This window comes from Phyllobates terribilis, unplaced genomic scaffold (genome assembly GCF_046119375.1).
Source record: "Phyllobates terribilis strain yellow unplaced genomic scaffold, ASM4611937v1 Scaffold_3__8_contigs__length_932513732, whole genome shotgun sequence".
In the NCBI taxonomy this organism is placed as follows: domain Eukaryota; kingdom Metazoa; phylum Chordata; class Amphibia; order Anura; family Dendrobatidae; genus Phyllobates; species Phyllobates terribilis.
This window is the reverse complement of record NW_027362763.1, coordinates 774,721,608-774,744,277: the sequence shown is the minus strand read 5'-3', so window position 1 is coordinate 774,744,277 and position 22,670 is coordinate 774,721,608. Positions and strand designations below refer to the sequence as shown.

At 40.1% G+C, this 22,670-nt stretch overlaps 1 protein-coding gene across 1 annotated transcript in view; it reads right to left on the bottom strand.

Annotated features, from left to right (window-relative positions):
- Positions 1-17,504, bottom strand: part of FERMT1 (FERM domain containing kindlin 1) — a 79,967-nt gene extending 62,463 nt beyond the window's left edge. The window contains exons 1-3 of the mRNA XM_073672254.1: positions 17,053-17,504; positions 8,703-8,862; positions 3,118-3,351 (exon numbers count right to left, since the gene is read on the bottom strand). Coding sequence (XP_073528355.1) covers positions 3,118-3,351; positions 8,703-8,853 — 385 coding nt within the window. The 5' untranslated portion in view covers positions 8,854-8,862; positions 17,053-17,504. The remainder of the gene's footprint in view (positions 1-3,117; positions 3,352-8,702; positions 8,863-17,052) is intronic.
- Positions 17,505-22,670: the final 5,166 nt, after the last annotated feature.

Here is a 22,670-nt window from a genome sequence, read left to right as displayed (position 1 = left end):
GGATGATGACGAGGTTGAAGATCCTACTTGGTGTGCACCCAGAGTGACGCAGCCGAGTAGGTCATCTGAGGAGGAAGACGAGGAGGTTACCTTCCGCCCTACGGCGCAGACACGGTGAGCACTGCATCCTTATCCACAACTGTGAATGTGGCCAGCAGCAGTCGTGGGTCTGCAGCTCGCAGGGGTGGCAAGGGTTGCCTAGCCTGGGCCTTTTTGAGACCGCAAAGGATGAGCCAACTCACATTATCTGCACACTTTGCAAGAAAAAAATCAGCAAAGGGAAAAAGTGCAATAATTTGACTACTACATGCATGAACCTTCACATGCGCACACAACATGCGTTATGCTGGGAATCTCACTGCAATAAAATGCAGACCAGCGGACCTCAACAACCATCAGGTGCCCCATCACCCACATCTGCTGCTTCTTCCTCCTCCTCTGTTACCATGCCAAGTATTGGCACGCAGGATTCCCACCGCAAAACTTCTGGTTCTCTACCTGCTCCAGTCAGGCTGAGTGAGAGTCCGTCAGCTGTAACGGAAGCGGACATGCCTGCTGTGTTTGTTTCACCGAGCACACCACACGTTTCTCAATCCACCATAACATCTGCACCTCACTCACAGTCCAGCAGTTTGTCCGTTTCACCATACTCCGCCATCTCTCAGCACCGCAGCCAGCCCTCGGTCCCGCAGTTGTGGTCACATAAAAGATTGTTTCATCCTACACATGACAAAGCTAAGAGGTTGAACTCCACCATCTTAAATCTGTTGGCCACGGAAATGCAGCATTTCCGCCTGGTAGATACAGATGGTTTCCAAAAGCTGATTGCCGTCGCAGTACCCCAGTACCAGTTGCCCAGTCGCCATTACTTCTCTAAGAAAGCTGTGCCTGCGCTACACCAGCATGTCGCAGACAACATCACCCATTCGTTGTCTAAATCTATGTGTGCCAGGTTGCATTTCACCACAGACACCTGGACGAGTAAGCATGGCCAAGGGCGTTACATCTCGCAGACTGGGCTCTGGGTGATTCTGGTGACTGTGGGGACAGGCGGGGAAGGGGCTTCTCCACAAATCTTGGAATCCCCAGGGCTTGCAGAACAATCCTCTGTATTTCACATTTCCTCCACTGCTTCTGCGTTCTGCACCTCCTCTAGTCTTGGAATCCCCAAGGCTTGCAGAACAAACCTCTGTATTTCACATTTTCTCCACTGCTTCTGCGTCCTGAACCTCCTCTAGGGCCTCCACCTGCGCAATCAACCTCTGCCTTAACGAGACACACGAGTTTCAACAGTGCAGGGTTAATCCATACCACCTTCGTACTGTGCAACCAGGGCTCACCGCAATCAGGCAGTCTTCAAATTAATATGCCTTGGAGATTGCAGTCATACAGCTGAAGAGTTGTGGACAGCTCTCCAGGCTCAGTTTCAGCAATGGCTGTCTCCGCTGAACCTGGAGCCAGGGAAGGCCGTGTGCGATAATGGTGCGAACCTGTTGGTGGCCCTTCACCGAGGCGAACTCACACATGTGCCTTGCATGGCTCACATCCCCAATCTGGTGGTACAGCGATTTCCCTGCCACTATCCCAGCCTGGATGAGCTGCTTCAGAAAGTACGGAAGCTGTGTGCTCACTTCCGCCGTTCGCATCCCTCATGTCATCGACTTGCATCGATACATAGATCTTTTTCCATGCCAGTTAACAGGTTGATCTGCGATGTGCCGATGCAGTGGAATTCCACTCTGCATATGTTGCAGCGACTGTGTCAGCAGCAATGAGCCCTGACGCAGTATGTCATGTCGTATAGCCTAAGACAACGCAGTATGGACGTGGGGCATATCACATTTACGGAGTGGGAACAGATTAAAGACCTCTGCACCCTTCTGCACAGTTTTTAAATGGCTACTAAACTAGTTAGCGCTGACAATGCCGTCATTAGCATCACTATTCCAGTCATCTACATGCTGGAGAAGACTTTGAATAGCGTGTGGCAGGAGGTGGTTGTCCCTGAAGAAGAGGAGGATGTGGAAGGGATAAGAATGTCTCAAAGTTCCAGACTGTCGTCACACAGGCGGATGCCAAGTGACAGTGGCTTCCTGCGATCGAAGGGGTTTGGTGATACCAGACATACTGTTAGTGAAGGTGCAAGAGCCTGAGGAACAAATGGAGGAGGAAGAAGTGATGGGCGAGTAACAGTCAGAAGACGAAGAGGATAATCATCCCCTCTCTGTTGAACATAGTTGGCAGGAGGGGACGGAGGAAACATGCATCAGTGTTATGCAGCCAACAATAGAGCCTGGCTTTGGACCACCTGGAAGAGCCCGACATATGAGTACCTTCTTGCTGCACTTTCTGCAACATGATCCCCGTATAGTTAGGATTCGAAATAATGATGACTACTGGGTTGCCACTCTGGTAGATCCACGTTATAAGAGTAAATTTTGCCAGATGCTTCCCACCCTGGAAAGGGACCACTAACGGTGGAGTATCAAAAGAAGCTTTTAAGCAACCTTAATAGAGCTTTTCCCCAAGATAGGAGTGAGACACACAGTGTGCATCGCAGCTGTAGTCTTTCAACCTCTGGCACGTCAGTTCGTCAATGACAAAACATTAGCAACAGCAGAAAAAGTGGCAGAAGCAATTTCTGTGAGTCCTTTCACACATTTTTTAGACCAACTCGTGCACCAGCACAACAGAGTACAAGTCTGACACGTGGAGAACGACTGGAGAGGATGGTGGAGGAGTATCTAGAGCTCAGTACGAATACCATCAGTGAGGATTTTGACCCTTTTACATTCTGGTCTTCAAAAATGGATAAATGGCCTGAGCTTGCCTGTCACGCCTTGGAGGTTTTATCATGCCCGACAGTCAGCGTTCTCTCAGAACGTGTGTTCAGCGATGCTGGTGGTGTCCTGGCTAAATGCTGCATTTGGCAGTAATTTCTGTGCTTGCGTACAGTAGAATTCTATGTGAATTTTACAAAGCCATACCTATTCCTTCTGGTATAATGTAAGAATATAATGTTGAGCCTAAGCTTTAGTACCTACATCCACATTTAATCAGAACATCCTTTACATAAAACAAATCTGAACAAAATACAGTATTTGTATTGATACTTACTTAGTGTTCTACAGACTTCTGTAACTGATTTGAATACCAGAGATGAGAAGCTGACTTTAAGTCTGACAGTTTTCATATTTGGTAGTCGGAGACGAAGAACCTTGTGCTGAGGGGTGAAAAAAAGCTTTGCATTTGCTTGTACTCCACATTTATCCAGAGTCCAGTGAGTCTTTAGTAGCCAGCTGTTTTTTTGTTCCCACCATAGTGCGTAGTCTGACCAGTCCCTGGCCACACCTAGACACATACAAAAAATAATAAAGTTTGAATAAAAACAAACTATAAAATGGAAAACAAGAGCATATCTCTATCCAGTTTTCTCACAGTTAATTATGTCTTCAATGGTTCAGGTCAATATTTTTGAAACTTGCCATTAATGAACTCCCAATAACCCGTTGTCTTGAGGATTTCTGTCACTTAGGTCAACAGACAGATGGTGAACCTACTGAATTTCTAATGGGTTTGATGTGAGCCTAGGGAGCAGATCTATTGGTGAATTTTGACTCGTTAATGTACCTTAACTAGTGGCCATGAACTGCATAGGAGTCGATCACTGACTTGGTTACAAAAGGCGATGAATACAGATGAAAACAAAGCTCATTAAAGCACCAGCATATTTTTACTCATAATTAAATTTAAGAGTAAAATAGCTTAATCTCTCAATAGAATGTCAAAAAAGTCCCATTTGTAGGAGAGAGGAGTATGGAACAGACTCAGGAACTTTCTATGGTTCTTATCTATATCATATTTTGTCAATAGTGATCACAGCATTTAAGAATTTAGACTGAGGGGCCCCTTAGTCATAGCAATGACCCCTAGAAAAAAACAAAACTTATTTTGAATATAAGCCCCCCCCAAACACACGAAAACTTATAAAAGTTTAAATCATCCCCCTTTTTCCCTTTAAACAAATCTAAAAAATAAAGGTAGCATAATTAGTATCACTGCATCTTTAAAGGTCCAAACTATTTAAATATTGCATTAGCTATGACACAGAGTGAATGGCATAAAAATGTAAACATACCAGAATTCATGTTCCCTCCCTAAACAAAAAGGTAATAAAATGCGATAAAAAGTTGTTCCCCTTCTCTTTTCTCTTTACATCTCCTCTATTGGACAAAATATTAGCAGATCTGACTTTCAGGACCATGCCTATGCTGATGATACTCAATTATACACATTGTCTCCTGACATCGGCCCTACTACTAAATACCAGTGATTATCTGCCCGCTGTCACTAACATCATGTCCACCCTCTATCTGAAACTGAATCTTTCCAAAACTGAACTTGTGTTTCTTCCCTCTTGTAATCCAACTAAAGCTGATATTTCCATTCCATTCTATTACTACCATAACTTCCAGGCAGCAAACCTGCTTTCTTGGGGTTATATTTGCATTAGATCTTTGTTTCATTCCTTATATCCAATTACACACTTGCTCATGTTACCTGCACCTCAAAAATCTCTCCAGAATCCACCCTTTTTTGTACCTTTGATGCCAGCATATCTGGCGTAAATTACTTTAAAAAGTCGCAAAATGTTGTTACAACTGCAAGCTGTGCAACAATTTTGTGACTTTTCAAGTTTTTCATGCCAGTTTCTCCCATCTCTGCCACAATGGGCAGAACTAGGACAGGACAGAGACGCCGTGGGGGCGTGATGCCACAGCTCATCCACTTTATGATGAGCTATGGCATTCCCTAAGACAAAAATCGTACTCCTTTCCATAATTGGAGAAAAATTTCTGGCGTATAGCACGGAGGTATATGCCACTCTTCAGACACTCCTCATTCATGCACTTCATGAAAGAGGAGTGTCTGACTTCACCATGCCCCCACTTTAAAACTGGCCAGAAAATCACCGGTCTTCATGAATCGGGGCAACACTGTTACTCTGATTCAGTCTCATTTTTGCTACTGAAACTTAAAATGAATCAGTCTACCTCTCACTAAACTCAACTCTCTCCAATCTATCTTGAAAGGACCAGCATGGCTTATATTTCTTTCCATCTGCTACACTGATGCCTCCTCCATGTGCCAGTTACTGCACTGGTTGCTCATCTACTACAGAATATAATTTAAACTTATTATCCACAAAGCTCTTGCACAGTTCTGCACTGCCCTACATCTCCTCTCTCATCTCAGTCTACCACCCTACCTGTGCTCTCCGTTCTGATAATGCTCTAAGACTACAAAAACAAGGAGGACAATACAAGCGCAATAAGACCTTATCCGAAAAACCAGTGGAGGATTTAGACGATGCGGTCACCTTGGGAGGATGTGTGAATCACAACAAAAGTTTGCGCTTTGGAAGGTAGCTGTGCCAGCTGCTTCAACTCCAACAGTTTGGGAAATCCAACATAGTAATCAAGTAGAAGAATAAAAGTTGGTAAATCTGCGCTGCTGGTTTTCTATTCACAATAAAGATTCCATGTGTGGTTTCAGATCATCGATGCGGTTTTATCTCAACATGTTTCGAAGTTAGCACAAAATAGTTATGGTTGTCCTGATGAAGAAGTATGCTAACCATGAAATGCGTTCAGATAAAACCTCATAGATGATCTGAAATCACATATGAGATCTTTAGTGCGAACACGGAACCAGCAACGCTGATGTAGCAGCTTTTTTCTTACTATTTGAATGCTCTAAGACTAACATCCTCCATAATCCGAATAGCCCACATCCATTTTCAGGACTTTTCATGTGCTGCACCAGTTCTCTACAATGTATTATCCCCAGACAATATGGTTAATGCCCAGTGTCCACAGTATAAACCATGCACTAAAAACACTTCTTTAGGCAGAACGATCACATCACTGCGCTGATAAAACTTCTGTCCGCCTTTCCTACATTTTTCCTAGGAATTCGGTCCTTCCATCATCTGTTAACACACACTAACTGCACTCAGAAGCACTTTGTATCTCGACATATACAGATACTGTCTGGAACCAGTTCATGGAATAAACCCTTATTTATTGTAAAGATGGCTGGACCGTACACTACAAGAACGTTTTACCTTTTGTGTCTCCCCTACTTCCTGATAGATTGTAAGCTCTTGTGAGCAGGGCCCTCACTCCTCGTTTGAATTGTTGAATTATGTGTTATTATGTAATGTCTTATGTGATTTGTTCATATTCCTTCTGAATAGTAAAGGGCAGTGGATCATGTTGGCGCTATAGAAATAAAATTATTATTTTTATTATTATTATATTTTGATGTAGCGTACAGCTGTGGAAACTACTAAAAGCTTAAAATGAACATTGAGTGTTCAACGTAAGAAACACGAGCAAACACCTGGATAAAGTATACATGACATATAGTACCTGACACTTAGAGGGTTTACATGTCATTTCCTTCAATGCCTAAGGCACAGCGGGATTAACTAACTTCTAAAATACAAAATGGTATTAAAAGCTGTCTATATTGCGTGAAAAAAATTACCTTGAGGCCACTAATTCCTTTTGGTAAAACAATACAAAAAATACATAAACCTTGCGACTCTCAATGAGTACATTGTTATACTACATATAAAGACACAACGTGGTCCATCGTGGTATTGATGAGTCTCAATCCACCTAATATGTTGTGTAATATTAAGGGATCATTAGCAAAAATATAAAATATATAACAATGTGGTGTTGTCTCTAGACCTTGCTTTACTTGGGATAAAGATTTAATTAAAGGGGTGGTCCGGTCAAAACTGATAAGTCTGCAGTCACTCTGTGTAGCTGCAGTCTTATGAATCCCCCCCAGCCCACGCACTGTGGGGATTCGCCGGTATCTGAGCCGGGACTGGAGGGTATGTAGGAGTTTTACATACCCCTGGCCAGAGCATGTCTTGTGGGCGTCGCCTCACTCCATACACTTGTATTGTATGGAAGCGAGACCGCGCCCACTGGCCGGGAGTATGTATAACTCATACATACCCTCCAGTCCCAAAGTGACTGCAGACTTATCGATTTGGACTGGACAACCCTTTTAAGTGCCATAGCCGTGTTTCTAAATACTCATGGTGTCGGGCGGTAGCTGGTTGATGCTGTCCTGACATCTGACATTCAACACCACCAGGCATTCCCGCTTTCCAGCTCGTTACCTCTCGCTACATCCTCCAGCAAAGAAACTACAACTGGGTTACTGCACATTATCTAGATTCCATTTAAATAAAAATTGTATGATATGATCTCAATATAATTTCCTTAAAAGTAAAACATAAGAGACTTTGCACAGATCAATGCAATGTGTCAAATGGTTAAATAATAATTAAATTAAAATATATTCTTAAATTATATTTACAACACGTCTTATTGGTCCACGGAAAGAACCATATACCAGTAAGTGTAAAAATTTGACCTAAACAACTCTGTGCTTTATAAGTATTACTGCACATACATGATGTTTTGATTAGACACCCATCAGCTAACACATAGGGTCAGTATTTGCCTCAAGGGTCAGCTTCAACTCTGCACAATAAAATTATTTTGTTATTTAATACAATCAACATATTTATCCCCCCCAAAATACTACAAATTTATATGTTCTATAAATTGGTGACTCCTTATACAGCTTGATCAACAGCAAGTGAAAAAGTTACAGCTGTTAGGAGTTTGGCCGGATCGAGTTAGGATATAGTGCTACATGTAGCAGCTGTAGGGCAGACGATATCTGTACTGATATGTGGTTTTACCACTAATCTGTGTAATTTTCAGATTGTTAGTGACAGTATAAGGCTATATTCACATGTCCAGTAATCATCAGTTAGAATGGATCTAGCAGCAATCCGTTGACAAAAAGTTGTGCAGACACATTTTTTCATCCTGCTAAAAAAACAAACTGATTTCCACTGGATCCGTTTTTTGACCATGAAAGTATATGGAAAATAGATTGGTTATGTAGCCGTACGTTTTTTTCTATTTGAAAATGATTTAGTAAGCAAAAAATGGATCCTTTTAGAATGAAAGAAAAACAGATGGCTGATTAACGGATCCGTTTTCCATAGACTTCAATATGAAAAAAACGGATTCAGTTGAAACTTTTTTTTTTAGCCAGACTTTTTTTAGTCTGCACAACTTTGTCAACTGATTGCTACTGGATCCGATCTAATGGATGACAACTGGACTTAGGAGCATAGCCTAAGGCTGTGTTCACAAGTCCAGTAATCAACCATTTGAAACGGATCCAGTACTCAAAAATACTGGACCTGTTCCAAACTGATTAAAAACTTGCAATTTAAAATGATACTTTCACATTGACTTCAATGATTTAACAAACTGATCCAGCGGCAGTTAGGTTTTGTAGCCAGACGCAAAAGTTGTGCATACACCCATTTTTTGTCCGGTGAAAAAAAAACCTGATTGTTGATGTTGGATCCTTTTGTTAAACCATTGAAGTCAGTGTAAAAGGATCAGTTTTGAAGTGCATATAAAATTGGTTTATTTGCTCATATGAGTAGCAGACAACATTTTTTTTACAATGATAATAAATAAAATAGACAAATCCTAAATGGCTAACAATGGTCTTTTATAGAAATTTTGGACAACCACCAGCTTTTGCGTCATTCAGTAGTAAATGTGGTATAGAAATACCATACTTACCAATTTGTTCAACAAGTTTGAACATCACTCCACCAATATGAAGATCTCCAGACACTCTTATTGTGACACCAAGATTCTCGGATTCATTCTGTTGATCCACGGTCACACATAGTTCCCATGATGCTGGTCCAACAGCGGCTGTATGAGTCATTGTAGAAAGCTCAAAGAGGTAGAAAAAAGGTGTTATAAGCTATATACACAGACATAAAAGGGTCCCTATGTAAGAACAATATTTATACACTTTGCAAACCTGTAGCTCATTATAATGCAATTCCACCTGCTTTGGAGGGGATAGTGGACCTCTTACTTCTTGGACCCCTGTGCGGCTGCACACCAATTGTATGTCCACCCCTGGATTGAAGTCACTTGGACATTAATAAGGATGTGTTTGCATTACAGAGCTCAACATGTGGGGTTCAGTACACTCCTTGGAGAACTCAATGTGTCATACATATATTCTGAGTAAAGTCACTATCATCTGATACAGAGACGTGATCATTTTTAAATATACGAATGCACGAACGGCTAAAGTGGAACAACCACTAGGACACTCCCAGGTATATACATCCTATAGGAGACATTGAGTCACAAGTCCATTAATATAAAAAATTATTGAAATACAATACAGGCAAAATAACAATATAATCAAAAAAAGTCAAAAAAAGAAAAAGGCACAGGTGTTTAGAACTGCTGGCACACTATAGTATAATGGGCATGGGGGGTGAGTATACCCTAATGATGTTCAGAAAGGTAATGCATACAAAAGTTGCAGCTCCCTACATATAGAAGCCATGTATATCAACAGTGAGCAAAATGATACATATAAGCAAAAATGTACAACATGCAAAATAGGTGGTCACATCTCAAGCTATGTCAACATCATACATTATACCATATATCGATAAACTTCAATAAAAAAAATAAAGAAATAAAGTGCAAGTGTATATGGTTTGTCTCCAGACCACCTTGTCCTGCTGGTACACACGGGTATATGATGGGTATGGCGCTTTCCCTATACTAATCGCTCCTCTCTCTACTATATTATATTACCTGTCGCATACATGCTCTTACGGGCTATCCTTCTTAGATATACACTTGATATATGTTTGATGTTCACGTCATAGATAGGTTTGATCCGGACAATTTCTGGAGACAGACCATATGCACTTGCACTTTATTTCTTTATATTTTATTGAAGTTTATCGATATATGGTATGTTGACATAGCTTGAGATGTGACCACCTATTTTGCATCTTATACATTTTTGCTTATATGTATCATTTTGCTAACTGTTGATATAAATGGCTTCTATATGTAGGGAGCTGCAACTTTTGTATGCATTACCTTTCTGAACATCATTAGGGTATACTCACCCCCCCTGCCCGTTTTACTATTGTGTCCCAGCAGTTCTAAACACCTGTGCCTTTTTCTTTTTTGACATTTTTTGATTACATTGTTATTTTGCCTGTATTGTATTTCAATAAATTTTGATATTTTATATTAATAGACTTGTGACTCCATGTCTCTTATAGGATGTATATATTCTGAGTAATTAGAGGCTTTGCAGTATATTTTATTGTCGGAAAGATATGGCAACGTGGGCAAATCTGAATGTTAAAAGATTCGCTCATCTCTTATTAGAACCTTTGTGTTTTTTCTTCAAAGTTTTCACCATTGAGTTGCCTGGATACTGGCTACTTTTCCTGCATTTTATTCCACGCCTTATGAATTGTCTGAACTTACCTACTAAGCTTGAGGATTGAAAGTGATAACTGCCTGTTAGTGATGAGCGAACGTGCTAGTTTAAACCTTTAAACAAGCACGCTCTGGTGCTCGCCGAGTATTTTGGCGTGCTCAGCATTTCTTATACTGTCGCCGCGCCTGCAAGTGTCACTGCTATTAGACAGCTGTGACACATGCATAGATTGCCTGACAAACAAGCAATCCCTGCATGTGTCACATATATATGACAGATGTGACACATGCAGGCGCGGCGACACTTTCATCGATGCCGAGCACTCCGCAAATACTCGGCAAGCACCCGAGCGTGCTCGCAGAAGGGGTTAACAATTCATACTCAGTCAACAGTACTGCCTGTAAAACAATTCTTGGTCAACAACAGTTACCTTATTTCAATAGCCAGAGGACCTGGTGATGAGTTACTATTGTTTTACAACATATGTTGTGCTTTAATACTATGTATAATGCAGTGTGCTGCATGTAATAAGCATTCATGTAGCAAGTACTGTAATTGCAATGTGGGTTTTTACATGGTACTTATCCATATTAGTTTACAGCAGGCTGTTGCTCCCTTTGTTAGATAAAAGTGATTTCTACATATTTGCATCTCTAATAAAGTTTAACATTGACTGTTGTTTTTTTTCTTCATATTTCAGCATTACCTGCATGCACGTTATACTCAATACAAGATTACTGAAGAAAATATTGTTATGGTTCTTGACATCATGCAATCTGGAATTTACAGCTAAATTATGCACAAAAGGCATTCATCAAGTTTATCTACATTCCTGTTAATATCGCTCCCCTGAGGGCTAGCACTGTGTGTTCGGTCTTCTAGGGAAGCGTGTCTGTGCTTGTGTTTGTCAGCAGCCAGACTTGGAGTCTTGCAGCTATAGATAGTTTTGAGAATAAAGAGAACGACTCCGGAAAACCACAGGATTGAGGAAAGATACTGTATGTGTGCAGACCAAAAGATGCGAAAAGACAGTAAAATAACTAATCTGAGCTCCTATGTAAAATCCCATTGCATTATGGCACATCCCACAATACTGCTTATAGAGGGTCTTTAATCAGATTTCACAATAGAAATGGAATTCAATATTAAAGAGCTATTCCCAAAATAACAAGTTATTCGCTATCCACCTGCTGATTGCTGGGGATCTGACTTCTGGGACCCAGAGCATTTCCTAGAAGGGGTCTCTGCAGCCCCATCCTGAGTGGAGCGCATGCTTGACCTCTGCTCCATTCATTGTCTATAGGACTGCCAGAGAAAGCTCAGAGCTGTACTTGACAGTCCCACTGACAATGAATGGAGCATTGGCCGAGCATGCACACCTCCACCTTACTCCAAAGCCACAATCGTTGAATGGCTCGGAGTACCAGCAGTCGGACCCCCAGCAGCCAGTAAGTTATCTGCTATCACATAGATAGTGGACAACTTGTTTATTTGTTTGGAAAAAACATTTAAATAACTTTCTTAGTACATGTAAGAGGTATGCAATCGTCAACACTACATAAAATACATTTAAAAGGACTTGTCATAATTTTTTCTCTATTATGATTTTAATTAAATATTGAAGAAAGACTGGCACTCACTTGTAGATTTGCAGAATTAGTAGACTTTTATTCCATATTCTTCAGAATATAAATATATGAAACACGTTTCGGCTTGAACACAAGACTTTTTCAAACAAAGTCTTGTGTTCAAGCTGAAACGTGTTACATATATTTGTATTCTGAAGAATATGGAATAAAAGTCTACTAATTCTGCAAATCTACAAGTGAGTGCCAGTCTTTCTTCACTATTTGAAATGGGATGCCAACCCTAGACACGAGCACCACGTACTTTGAGTGCCGATTAGAATTGATATTTAATGACTTTAATTAAAGGCAGGAATAATGTTTCTGATGTGACCTCATTCTCCTGGGAATTTGCAATATATCTTGAACTCTATGCTCCCTTCTGGGAAAGCAGTGATCTTCCCCATGAACACATGTGGCTGCTTGGGAATGAGGACAAGTATTAAATCCTCAAACACAAACAGGAAGTTTGTTAATGCTCGAGTATTTATTGCACTTGTTCATAGGAAACACTTCCTTGTATTTTTGTACCTAGGGATTACTGCCTGCCTTGGAAAAAGTCATGGAAGGAGGGAGAAATTATTGGCCTTTCCTGAAAGAAGAGGGCTTTCAAGGAACCCATTTTTGGTGGGTTTACATAATACTAGTAGGAATAAGGGACCTTATAAGGTGTACCCTGTAATAGGCCCAAAATCAATGTTCAGACCCTGTATTGGGGAGATGGGACTCTATAAACATGGCCTGCTGTGATTGCTGTCAAGAGAGGCAGAAGGTTAAACTGTTAACATGGAGTCTCCAGGACAAGTATGACCAGCTGGGTTAATGGGAATTCTGTTATGGATCATCTGCATATTAGCTCAGTAGTTATCATTGTAGCCTTGCAGCGCTGGGGTCCTGGGTTTAACTCCCATTGTGGACAACATGTGTAGGGAGTTTGTATGTTCTCCCTGTGTTTTGTGGATTTCCTCCTACACTCCAAAGATATAGCGAATTTAGATTGTGATGAGCCCCAATGGGGACAGTGATGATGATGTCTGTAAAGCTATGGATATGTTGTACTATGTAAGGAAAATTAATAAACAAATTGGTACTTTAACGACTTTACTGATTTTCTTAATAATAGTTGTAATTTCAGTATTTTATCAATATTGGGCCTAATAAAGTAACGATTGTAACCCTAGACGACAAACTAGACTACTCATTGCTTCACTTGCTGGGTAACGCAGTTCACCTCTGATTGACAATCTTGACCTCTCTATTCGGGCAGTCTGCAGTGTATCATCAATCACTGATAGCGTTTAGATTTTTAGTAGATGTCATTTTAGGTTCACAAGCATGTAAATTATGAGGCTGGTTTACAATCTCAGGAGTATCTCTATGTAACTTGCCCTGACACTGATCCTAAGCTGATATGTAGACATTTAGTGGCAACCCCTTGGGCTGGAAAGTCACCTCTAATAATTACTTGATTGGACATGCACATATATCCTTGGTGAGCTCTGTTCACGTCAATGAAAAATCTGTAGAACCGAGACATTTTTAGGGACAGGAATGGGGTTATTACCAGCTTGTAAGGTTGACTTTCCAGAAAATATAAAGTTTTACCTTAGCTTAAAGGGAATCTGTCATCATGATTGTGCTAAGTAAACTACAGGCAGTGTCAGGTTGGAGCTTTTACATTGATTAAAATGATAACTTGGTTGATGAAATTCATTTTGCCATTGTTGTTTAATCTGTGTTTGCAATTTGGAGATAATGATATGCTCATGCTTCGGGGCGGCCTGTGGATGGGGCTTTATTTGGTGCTTTGTTCTCATATTCATCCTTATGGGTTTAAATGACAGATCACTGAACCTTCAGTGACTTGCCTCCTATTTTAAATACTGCGCTTGCGCAGTTCATTTTGTGGTCTTTAAAAAAAAAATTAAGTACAGCAAAATGGCGTCGGCAGATGCCCATGCGCAGTAGCATCTATCGCTTGCCGATAAATGCTTCTGCGCAAGTGCTGCCTGAGCCAATTTTTTTCCTCTAACATAATAGCACCGCCGGTGGCGCTTGCGCAATTGCATCTATCGGTTGTGGCTAGATGCTACTGCGCATGTGCATCCGCCATTTTGCTGTAGTTAAATTTTTGTTTTAAAGACCACAATATGAACTGCGCAAGTGCAGTATTTAAAATAGAAGACAGGTCACTGACGGTTCAGTGACCTGTCATTTAAGCCCATAAGGCTGAATTTAAGAACAGAGCACTAAATAAACCCTGTCCACAGGCCGCACCGAAGCACGAGCATCTCATTAATTCCTAACCTTAATCAAAGATTAAACAACAACCACAGGATGGATTTCATCAACCAAGGTATTATTTTAATCAGTGTAGAGGCGCCCACCTCACAGTGTATATAGCTTACTGAGCACAATCCTGATGACAGGTTTGCTTTAAACGACATACTTCTGATGCCTGTCATACCATGGTCTTCTAGATTTATTAGGCTGGAGTAAAAAGGAAATGCACAACACTTCACAAGATGCACTGATTAAAGTATTGGATTGAATATATTGATATCTGGACATTTAGTTCTGTGTTTATGGATGTTCAAATCGTATCCATGTTCTGTTTGACTTATTCTGGGTTCCTCCTAGAGTCCAAATATGTGTCTATCCACAGGATCATAGACTGTTAGGGCACATTTTGTTGTGCACCTGTAAACAATATTTTTCTGAATTCTGTCCACTACTAAGAAAGTTTTTAAGAGGCAATGAACTACCAGGTTTGGACTACTATTCTCACATTCCCAATGACACAGCTCGATCAGCTGTTTAACACTTGTTTTAATAAAGGCAGAATAGACCCCTGGCCCACTGAACTCAGTAGATGTCCATGCCATGAACTATTTGCTTACATCACAACTGCAGTTTCCGGTACAAGTGCCCTAATAGGGTATATAAAACTTTCTGACAGTACACAATGCAATGTGTCATGCTCATGTCATCAATGCTACTCCATAAATCCCGGCCTCCAGAGAAACTTTTCTTTAGTTGAGTAATAAATTAAACAGCACATACAAGGTCCTGACTTGGAAATAAGATATTGTTGGGTAGTACCAGATTTAATGTTTAGAATCATGTCTGCAATTACAACAGACATTTCCTAACCATGTAATTATGATAAAGGAGCAGATATAGCCAGTTCTATAGATATATTTCATTCAAAGAAGAAATTCACTTAAATGGGAGCCTGAGGCCTCAACAATTTCACTGACTACCTGAAAAGTGGAAGCATAAAATTACAAATATAAATGTATACTATAACTACAACACTACTGTATATATAATAGAGTATAGTAGAATAGTACAAATGGAAATGTTTCAATTGATGGTATGTGCAATACATTAGTGATCACTGAGGTCCGATTTAAGGGACTAATACTGAAGATGAGGGGGCTTCTATGCAGCTCCCCCTTCACTACGTCTTTCTCCACTCGAGCCAGTTGTGAAGGAAACTGCAGCTTGTGTGATTAATTTTAATTTAAGAGATTGTGCAGGACCACATGACTTATTCTTTGGATAGATTTCCAATATCAGGTTGGTGGAGTCCAACAGACAGCACCCCCAGGGATCAGGTGTTGGGAGATCCAGCGGTCGCTTGAAATATGCAGAGTATGGGGCCAGAACACTACAGATCTCTATAATCTTGAGTACTGCAACTCAGCTCCTATTGAAGTGAATGGGAGCAGCCATAGCACAGTGTTCGGAGCTGTGGTTTTCTGGATACATACATTGCATACATTTGGCAGTTGGGGAATCTGCTAAAAACTGATTTTGGGAGTTTTAGCTATCGGTCCCCCATCAAAAATTGCTGAGATTTCTAGAGTAGTAGCAGGCGACCGTATCTTCTCTCATCCGAGAGAATCGGGTCAATTATGCAAATAACACTCTGATCAAACTCTGATCAGAGTTTGATCAGAGTGTGACCATAGTGTGATCTGATTCTTTCGGATGCGGAGAAGATGGAAACATTTTTTTTTCCATCTTCTCCAATCTGTTAGACTGCACAGACAGGTCTCCTGTCAGTTCAGTCTGATGTTTTCCAAGGGCTCATTGACTTGCATGGATTAGTGTGATCTGAATATAGGACCAAACTCAGGCATGCAGCGATTTGTTTCCAAGTACAGAATCTGTCGAAGAAAAAAATCAGACATGTGCATAGCCCAACAGTCTAACACTGGTCCGAGTGTGATCCAATGTTTTGTTGGATTGCACTGGGACAGACAATACGATCGTCTGCACCTGCCCATCAATATTCTAGTCCAGCACAACCCCTTTAGCTTCTAAATGGGAATCCTCCTATAAAGATGAAAAATAGTGAGGGGCCGCAGCTCTGAGGCATTACTGTGCATCCCTTCATTCCCCGGATCAGTGGGGGGGGTCTAACGATCATAAAATGATGGAATATCCTAGTGATATTATACCACTTACTGAGATAGGAAAATCCTTTTGCTGCACTATGTATTGTATGAATAAGTAATAATTTGGTCATTTCTGTAATGATGATTGAGCTATATGGTATAGTCACTGCTCCATACAAACTACTAATCAATGTAGGCAAAATATACCCCATTCTAGCACTGGCTGAAGCCTTCAGAACTTACCAATCTAACATTTATCACTTTTTTCATTATTTACTGGAATAACCCTTTAGATTAGGCATTCAACTCAGGCTAAATATTCCCTAAAAATACTTCCTCCTAAGAGGAAATTAGTGAATAGTCAAATCAAACACAGAAATGAATTCTAAACAAGACGTATATCATATATAGAATGAAATAAAAGAATCTCTGACAAATACATATAAATTACCACTAAGACATGTCGACCATAGACTACAATGCGAAGACACCATTGAAACTAAGTGCAGCAAGGAATATACTTGTATATAAGGTGACCCTCTCACCTTACTACTAGTTCTTTATACCTTGAAGACATTGATTCCTGTATTGCATGATCAGGAGTATGTATAAAGTGGTCTCACCTTGGTTTCCCGTGTTCTGTACACTGCACTTCTGTATCCACCTGAATTCCAAAGAGGACAGGAACAAACTCTTCAGGTAAGCAGCAATTCTTAATCCCCACCCAACTGTGACGAGGACAAGAAGAGCGAAGGGGGCAGGTTATGAGCTGAAAAAGTGCCCTCCACTTGTTATTCAATGTCCCGCCCAAGTTTTCTGGCACAAGCAAGCATTTCTTTTTCTGCAGGTAACAACATGTCAAAAGATGAGACTCGCAGCTTTACCGATTCAGCAGACTATGAATTCTTTAAGTGCCTTGATATATTTATCTCCTTTGGTTTAAGCACTAATCGCGAATAGTTGTGAACATTTCACAAATTCCTTCCTAGAATTATATCAATGCCAAGATTTCATGAAGCACAAACAATGTGGAGTGTGACTTATTAAGAGCGCAAAGCTATATCCTGAAGGCAAAGGATTTACAGATCGGACTTTAGCACCTGCGGGCTGCGTTCCTTTGTGTATTTAACTCTTTCCCCTGGTACGTCATCACAATGCAGCTCTCACTGCCTGCTGGGATTACTTTCCTTTTGTTAAAGGGAAGCTATCAGAAAATGACCTAGGTTTTTGTGTTAAATATATACATTTTAAAAATAGTGGCATTGTTTTTTTTCACATGACAATTTGTATTAAAAATAAATAGAAATCTTTCAGTTTTCACACTGGCCACTGGGATTATTTTTAGACTATAATTTCTTATTGTTTTAGGAAACAACATATGTACATAGCCACAATGGTCAGACCCTGTATCTATCTTTTGCATGGAAGCATCTAATGATTGTGTGCAATGTCACTGTAAAGGGACAAGGTCAGCTGTGACATCGCCTATTGTGATTTTTGGATCTTGTGTTATAGTGGCCAAAAAGTCACTAGACCATTTCAAAATGGAATAACTCTTATGTATTAAAAATTCACATTTATTCTTTTATAAACAAAAATCATACTTCTTGGAAATTATTTTTAATTAGTTTAGTAGATTATGTCCGTAAGACCGGGTGAGCTTGGAGATCAATTGAATTCAGAGTTTCGCAAAATTATTAGCCATCCAAAAATTTGCCATATGAGCGTGTTATGCCTCGTTCTCAAAGAAAGTAGGACCAAGAACTCTTTCTCCACCTAGACAGCACCAAACTGTTACTTTACGGGTTGCAACTCATACTGATGGAGTATTCTTGGGGTTTCTCTCCCTCAAAGTTGCATATTTTGTTTATGAACAAACCCATTTAGATGAAAGTGGGCCTCTTCAACTATAATGAGATTGTTAATGAAATTATCTTCTTGCCTTGCAAAATCTTGGATCTGAGCAGCACACACTAATCGTGCCCAATAATTTGCAGGCTTCAATTGTTGCACTGCCTGTATTTTATACGGGAATAAATTCAGCATCCTTTGAATCCTCTGCAGTGAGCTTTGGGATATGCCCAGCTGCTGGGATCACCTTGGGGTTGATGTTGAAGATAATGAAGGTAAGCACAATTGTTCGTTGGTTTTGTAGATAAAATTGGATTATTTTTACTCTTGCTCTGTCGTGAATTTCCCTATAACGATTTTCCAAGGATTTTCAAAAAAAATGTTAAAATATGAATAGCAATTAAGTTATATTTTAAAATGGTCTAGTGACTACTGGGCTGCCTGTTATGATTTTACAAAAGCCCCCGTGGCCAGTGTAAAAATTGTAAGATTACTAATTTTAGGGTTTTTTTTTAATAAAGTTTCATAATATGAAAAAAAAACAAAAAAACCCGAAAGTGCCGAAAATGCTTTAGAAATAAATGTATACGCTAAAACCTGATTTAAACAATATATCATTATCTGACGATAGCTTCCTTTTAAGCTCCTTGAAATCTATTGTTACAATTTTTTTTCCGTTATTACACTGATGATCATAACCTATCCATAGGATAGGTCTTCAAAATCTGAACACCTGGCACCCCCACTGATAACTTGCTAGCAGCTCCAGCAGCGGTCCCACTATCAGTATTCGGTCAGTATTTATTCTTAGGAGTGGGAGCCAAAACCAGGAGTGGGTGATAAATGCAGAATTGGTGACTTGTTTCTTGATTGTGAGCCCCAATGGGGACAGCGATGATGATTATGTATGTAAAGCGCTGCGGAATATGTTAGCGCTATATAAAAAAATAAAGAAAATAAAGATTATTATACCTTTTCTCTGATTATTCCTCACCTGGTTTTGGCTCCCACTCCTGAGAAAAAATACTGACCGAATACTGACAAAATAGTGATAGTGGGGCTGAGGCCAAACAGTGTGATGGAGCGCTGATGGTCGGCTCATTCACACTGTTTAATGCATGCTCCAGGAATTTAGCTCCATTCACGTGAATAGAGGCTGATAGCAAAATACTTGGAATGCACCAACATTTTGGTCCATCTGGACCTTGTTCATGGTGGTTTTCTGTACCATAAGAGTAAGAGGAATGATAAAAATGTGCGGAGGTGGAAAGTAGGGATAGGTCATCAATATCAGTGTTGTAGCCCATTTTAACTTCATAGTGCTGGTGCTATTTTTTTTCACTATTGTTTTTTCATCCTCACCTTCCATGTGCTATAACTTTTTTATATTTTTCTGTTGATGAAACTGTGTGAGTTTTTTTCTGCAAGGTTAACAATAGTTTTATTTACCTTTTTTTTGTAGATTTTTTTTCATTTAGGCAATGGGAAGATTCTAAATTGTTATGTTGTTCTTTATTTATTCTTTTCTAAAAATTTCTTAAATAATTTTTTAGGAGATTTGAACCCGCATCACTTCATCGCTGGTACAATAAGCATTGAAGTGTATTGTCATTTGAGTGATCTCCTGTAGGATGATGAAGACCATTCATGGAAAGCACATGACACATGCAACTAGTATTTTAGGACATGGTCAAAATAAAGACTGCTTTTACTCAGGCTGGAAGGCAGCTTCCTGCAACAGAAGGCTTCTAACTCTGGATGAAAAAATATCATGGACTGTTATCTGACCAGTTTTTTAATGTATTTGGCGGGTATTAGATATAATAAACCCCCAAACAAACCTTAAAAGGGTATTCCCATCTTAAGCATTTACATCATATGTTCCAAATATGGCAAATATGCCCAATAGGTGCTGGTCCACTTTGTTTCTGAAGTCCTAGCTGCCACAGTCTCCAAGTAGTTCCATGGAGTAGGTTAACACAATTGTGTGCCCTCTTCCATCAAACTCTGTGGGAGTTACAGAAAGAGTTAATATTTACTTTCAGATAGGTTACCATCCATGGTATTCCCACAACCATAAGTCACTCTGCAGCAATAGTCTTCATTCTATGTCTGTGAGAAGGTTCCTACTGGAAACACAGAGCTACATTATGAAATTATTCCGTAGAGGAACTTTAAGTGTTAGGTCTTCCCAAGAAATATGGTCACTCACATGCTGCTTAATCTTAAAAGGGATTGCCATGTTCCACGAGTTGGGAATCATACAGTATTGTCATTGTATTGTTGCTGTTTCATTGCTATGCAATAAGGTCTGCCCCTTCTAGAAGTTTGTCCTGTCTCTCTCCCTGTTTGCCTCCTCAGCTCTGATGTCAGCAATCCCTCCCTTCTTCCTCCTGTGCCAGTGTTGTCAGCTATAATCGTGTGAGCATCATCTCTAGTCACAGCTCTGGTTCAGAACAGTTGTTTTTATGGTACCGGTGTCATCAGGGTTTTGGATCAGTGTGCCATCAGTGTATGATCAGTTTGCCATCTGTTTTTTTTCTGGTATGGCTTAAGAAAAAAAAATCCAAAACTTCTCTTATCCTTTGCAATGTTAAACACGTACAGCACACGAACAGCACATGGATGACATCCGTATGCTGTACGTGTTTTACAGGGATCGGTAGATTTGTATTGGCCCTCGTCATCCATACTCCTTGTAATGTTTCCATGTGGTTTGCACGGTCCATTCAAACACAAGGAAATGTGTGCAGTATCATAAATTATAATGGGCACGTGTGGTGAAAAAAACGAATGTCACACGTACATGTGAAGGGGGCCTAATTGAGCATAACTACAAGAAGTCAGCTTGAAAATAAACCTTTTTCTGGAATTTTCATAGGTGCCTCTGCAGTCGAGTCAAGCTATCTGATGAAATCACTTAGTGCGAGTAATGGTACATAGAGACATCCATAGAAACGGTGTCTCAAGAGCCCCAGACTCGCAGCCTAGTTAAGGAGCTGGAATAGGGCTGTTTTCTTTTATAGACCAATGTGGGATTAATGCCACTATATAAGTGAGTAAAATAAAATAAAAAAAAAAAACTACTCATCTCTTTAATTGGCTGATGATCCAGACAGGCATTCCCTGCTGGTTTTTGATAGCAAGCTGCCATTATATAACCACTACAGCCAATCAGTGAACTCAGTGATCAAGTTTTTGGCTTCATGGCTCAGAGCAGAGTGGTGATGCCAGTACTATGGTACCTGACCACTGAGACCACTGATTGGCTGTAATTGTCACATACTGGAATCTTATTAACAAAGACTGGTAGTCACTGCCTGGATTGGCGAGGGACTGAAGAGGTGAGAAGTGTTTTTTATATTCCCAGAAACTGGACAACCCATTTGAAACATGACTATTAGGGCTCATGCAGACATGGATCCCGTGGATTTCAGTTTAATCAAGGACTGCAATGCAAGGACTGGCCACAGGTCTCCTGACCAGAGCATAACAGCTTCACATATTTCTATAAGGCTGTTGGGAGACCCATCGCCATTCGCCAGTCCGTGCAATCCGGTCCTTGATCGGACCGAGATCCACGGACATCTACTTGAGCCCTTACAGAGAATATTACCAGAGCTATAATCCAATTTGCCTGTGAGCAGCACACAAGAAAAATTCCTTTACAATTGCAATTCCTCCTGCAGTGCACTTCTCCAGATATACAAGTAAATCAACAGTAAGGAGGCCGTCAATGGTGCACTGGTGGAAAGTGATACATACATTGCTCTTTGTAAGGCTAGTTCTGGATAATTTCATCATAAAACTGCTATCAGCTGGGAGGTCATATATAATCCTTGGAATTTCCAATTTATACAAAAAATATGCAGAACTCAACTCTCCTATTCTTCAATAACAACAAACTGTAATATACTTTACAGAATGTGATCAAGTCATAATTAAGGCAATGGAGCTGAACATGTATTCATAATTTCATATTACTTTATGAACAATTACATATTATAACGTATAGTAATTAAATATTTTAAATCTATTTAACTGTTAAAGGACTAGCTTTTGTTTTAGTTGTGTATGTGGATTGGTGGCACAAATCAACCACACACTTAGAGGAATATGGGGTTCTGGTACTTATGGAAGTACCAAGTGTGGCCATCCATAGCTTCCAGTTGAGCAATTTTTTGAGGTTATAAATTCATTTGTCAAAACGGATCCACATAAACACATGGTGATATTCAGTTATGCATTCATTTTCATTGAGATTTTCGTGAAGATCATCCCTTTGAAATCAATATACGTACAAAGGGTTTTCTTGGCTCAAAATTATGCAATGAGGCATATTACCTAGGAGGTCCAGGCAAATGGCCCCACTGCCTGCCTGGCTTCTCCA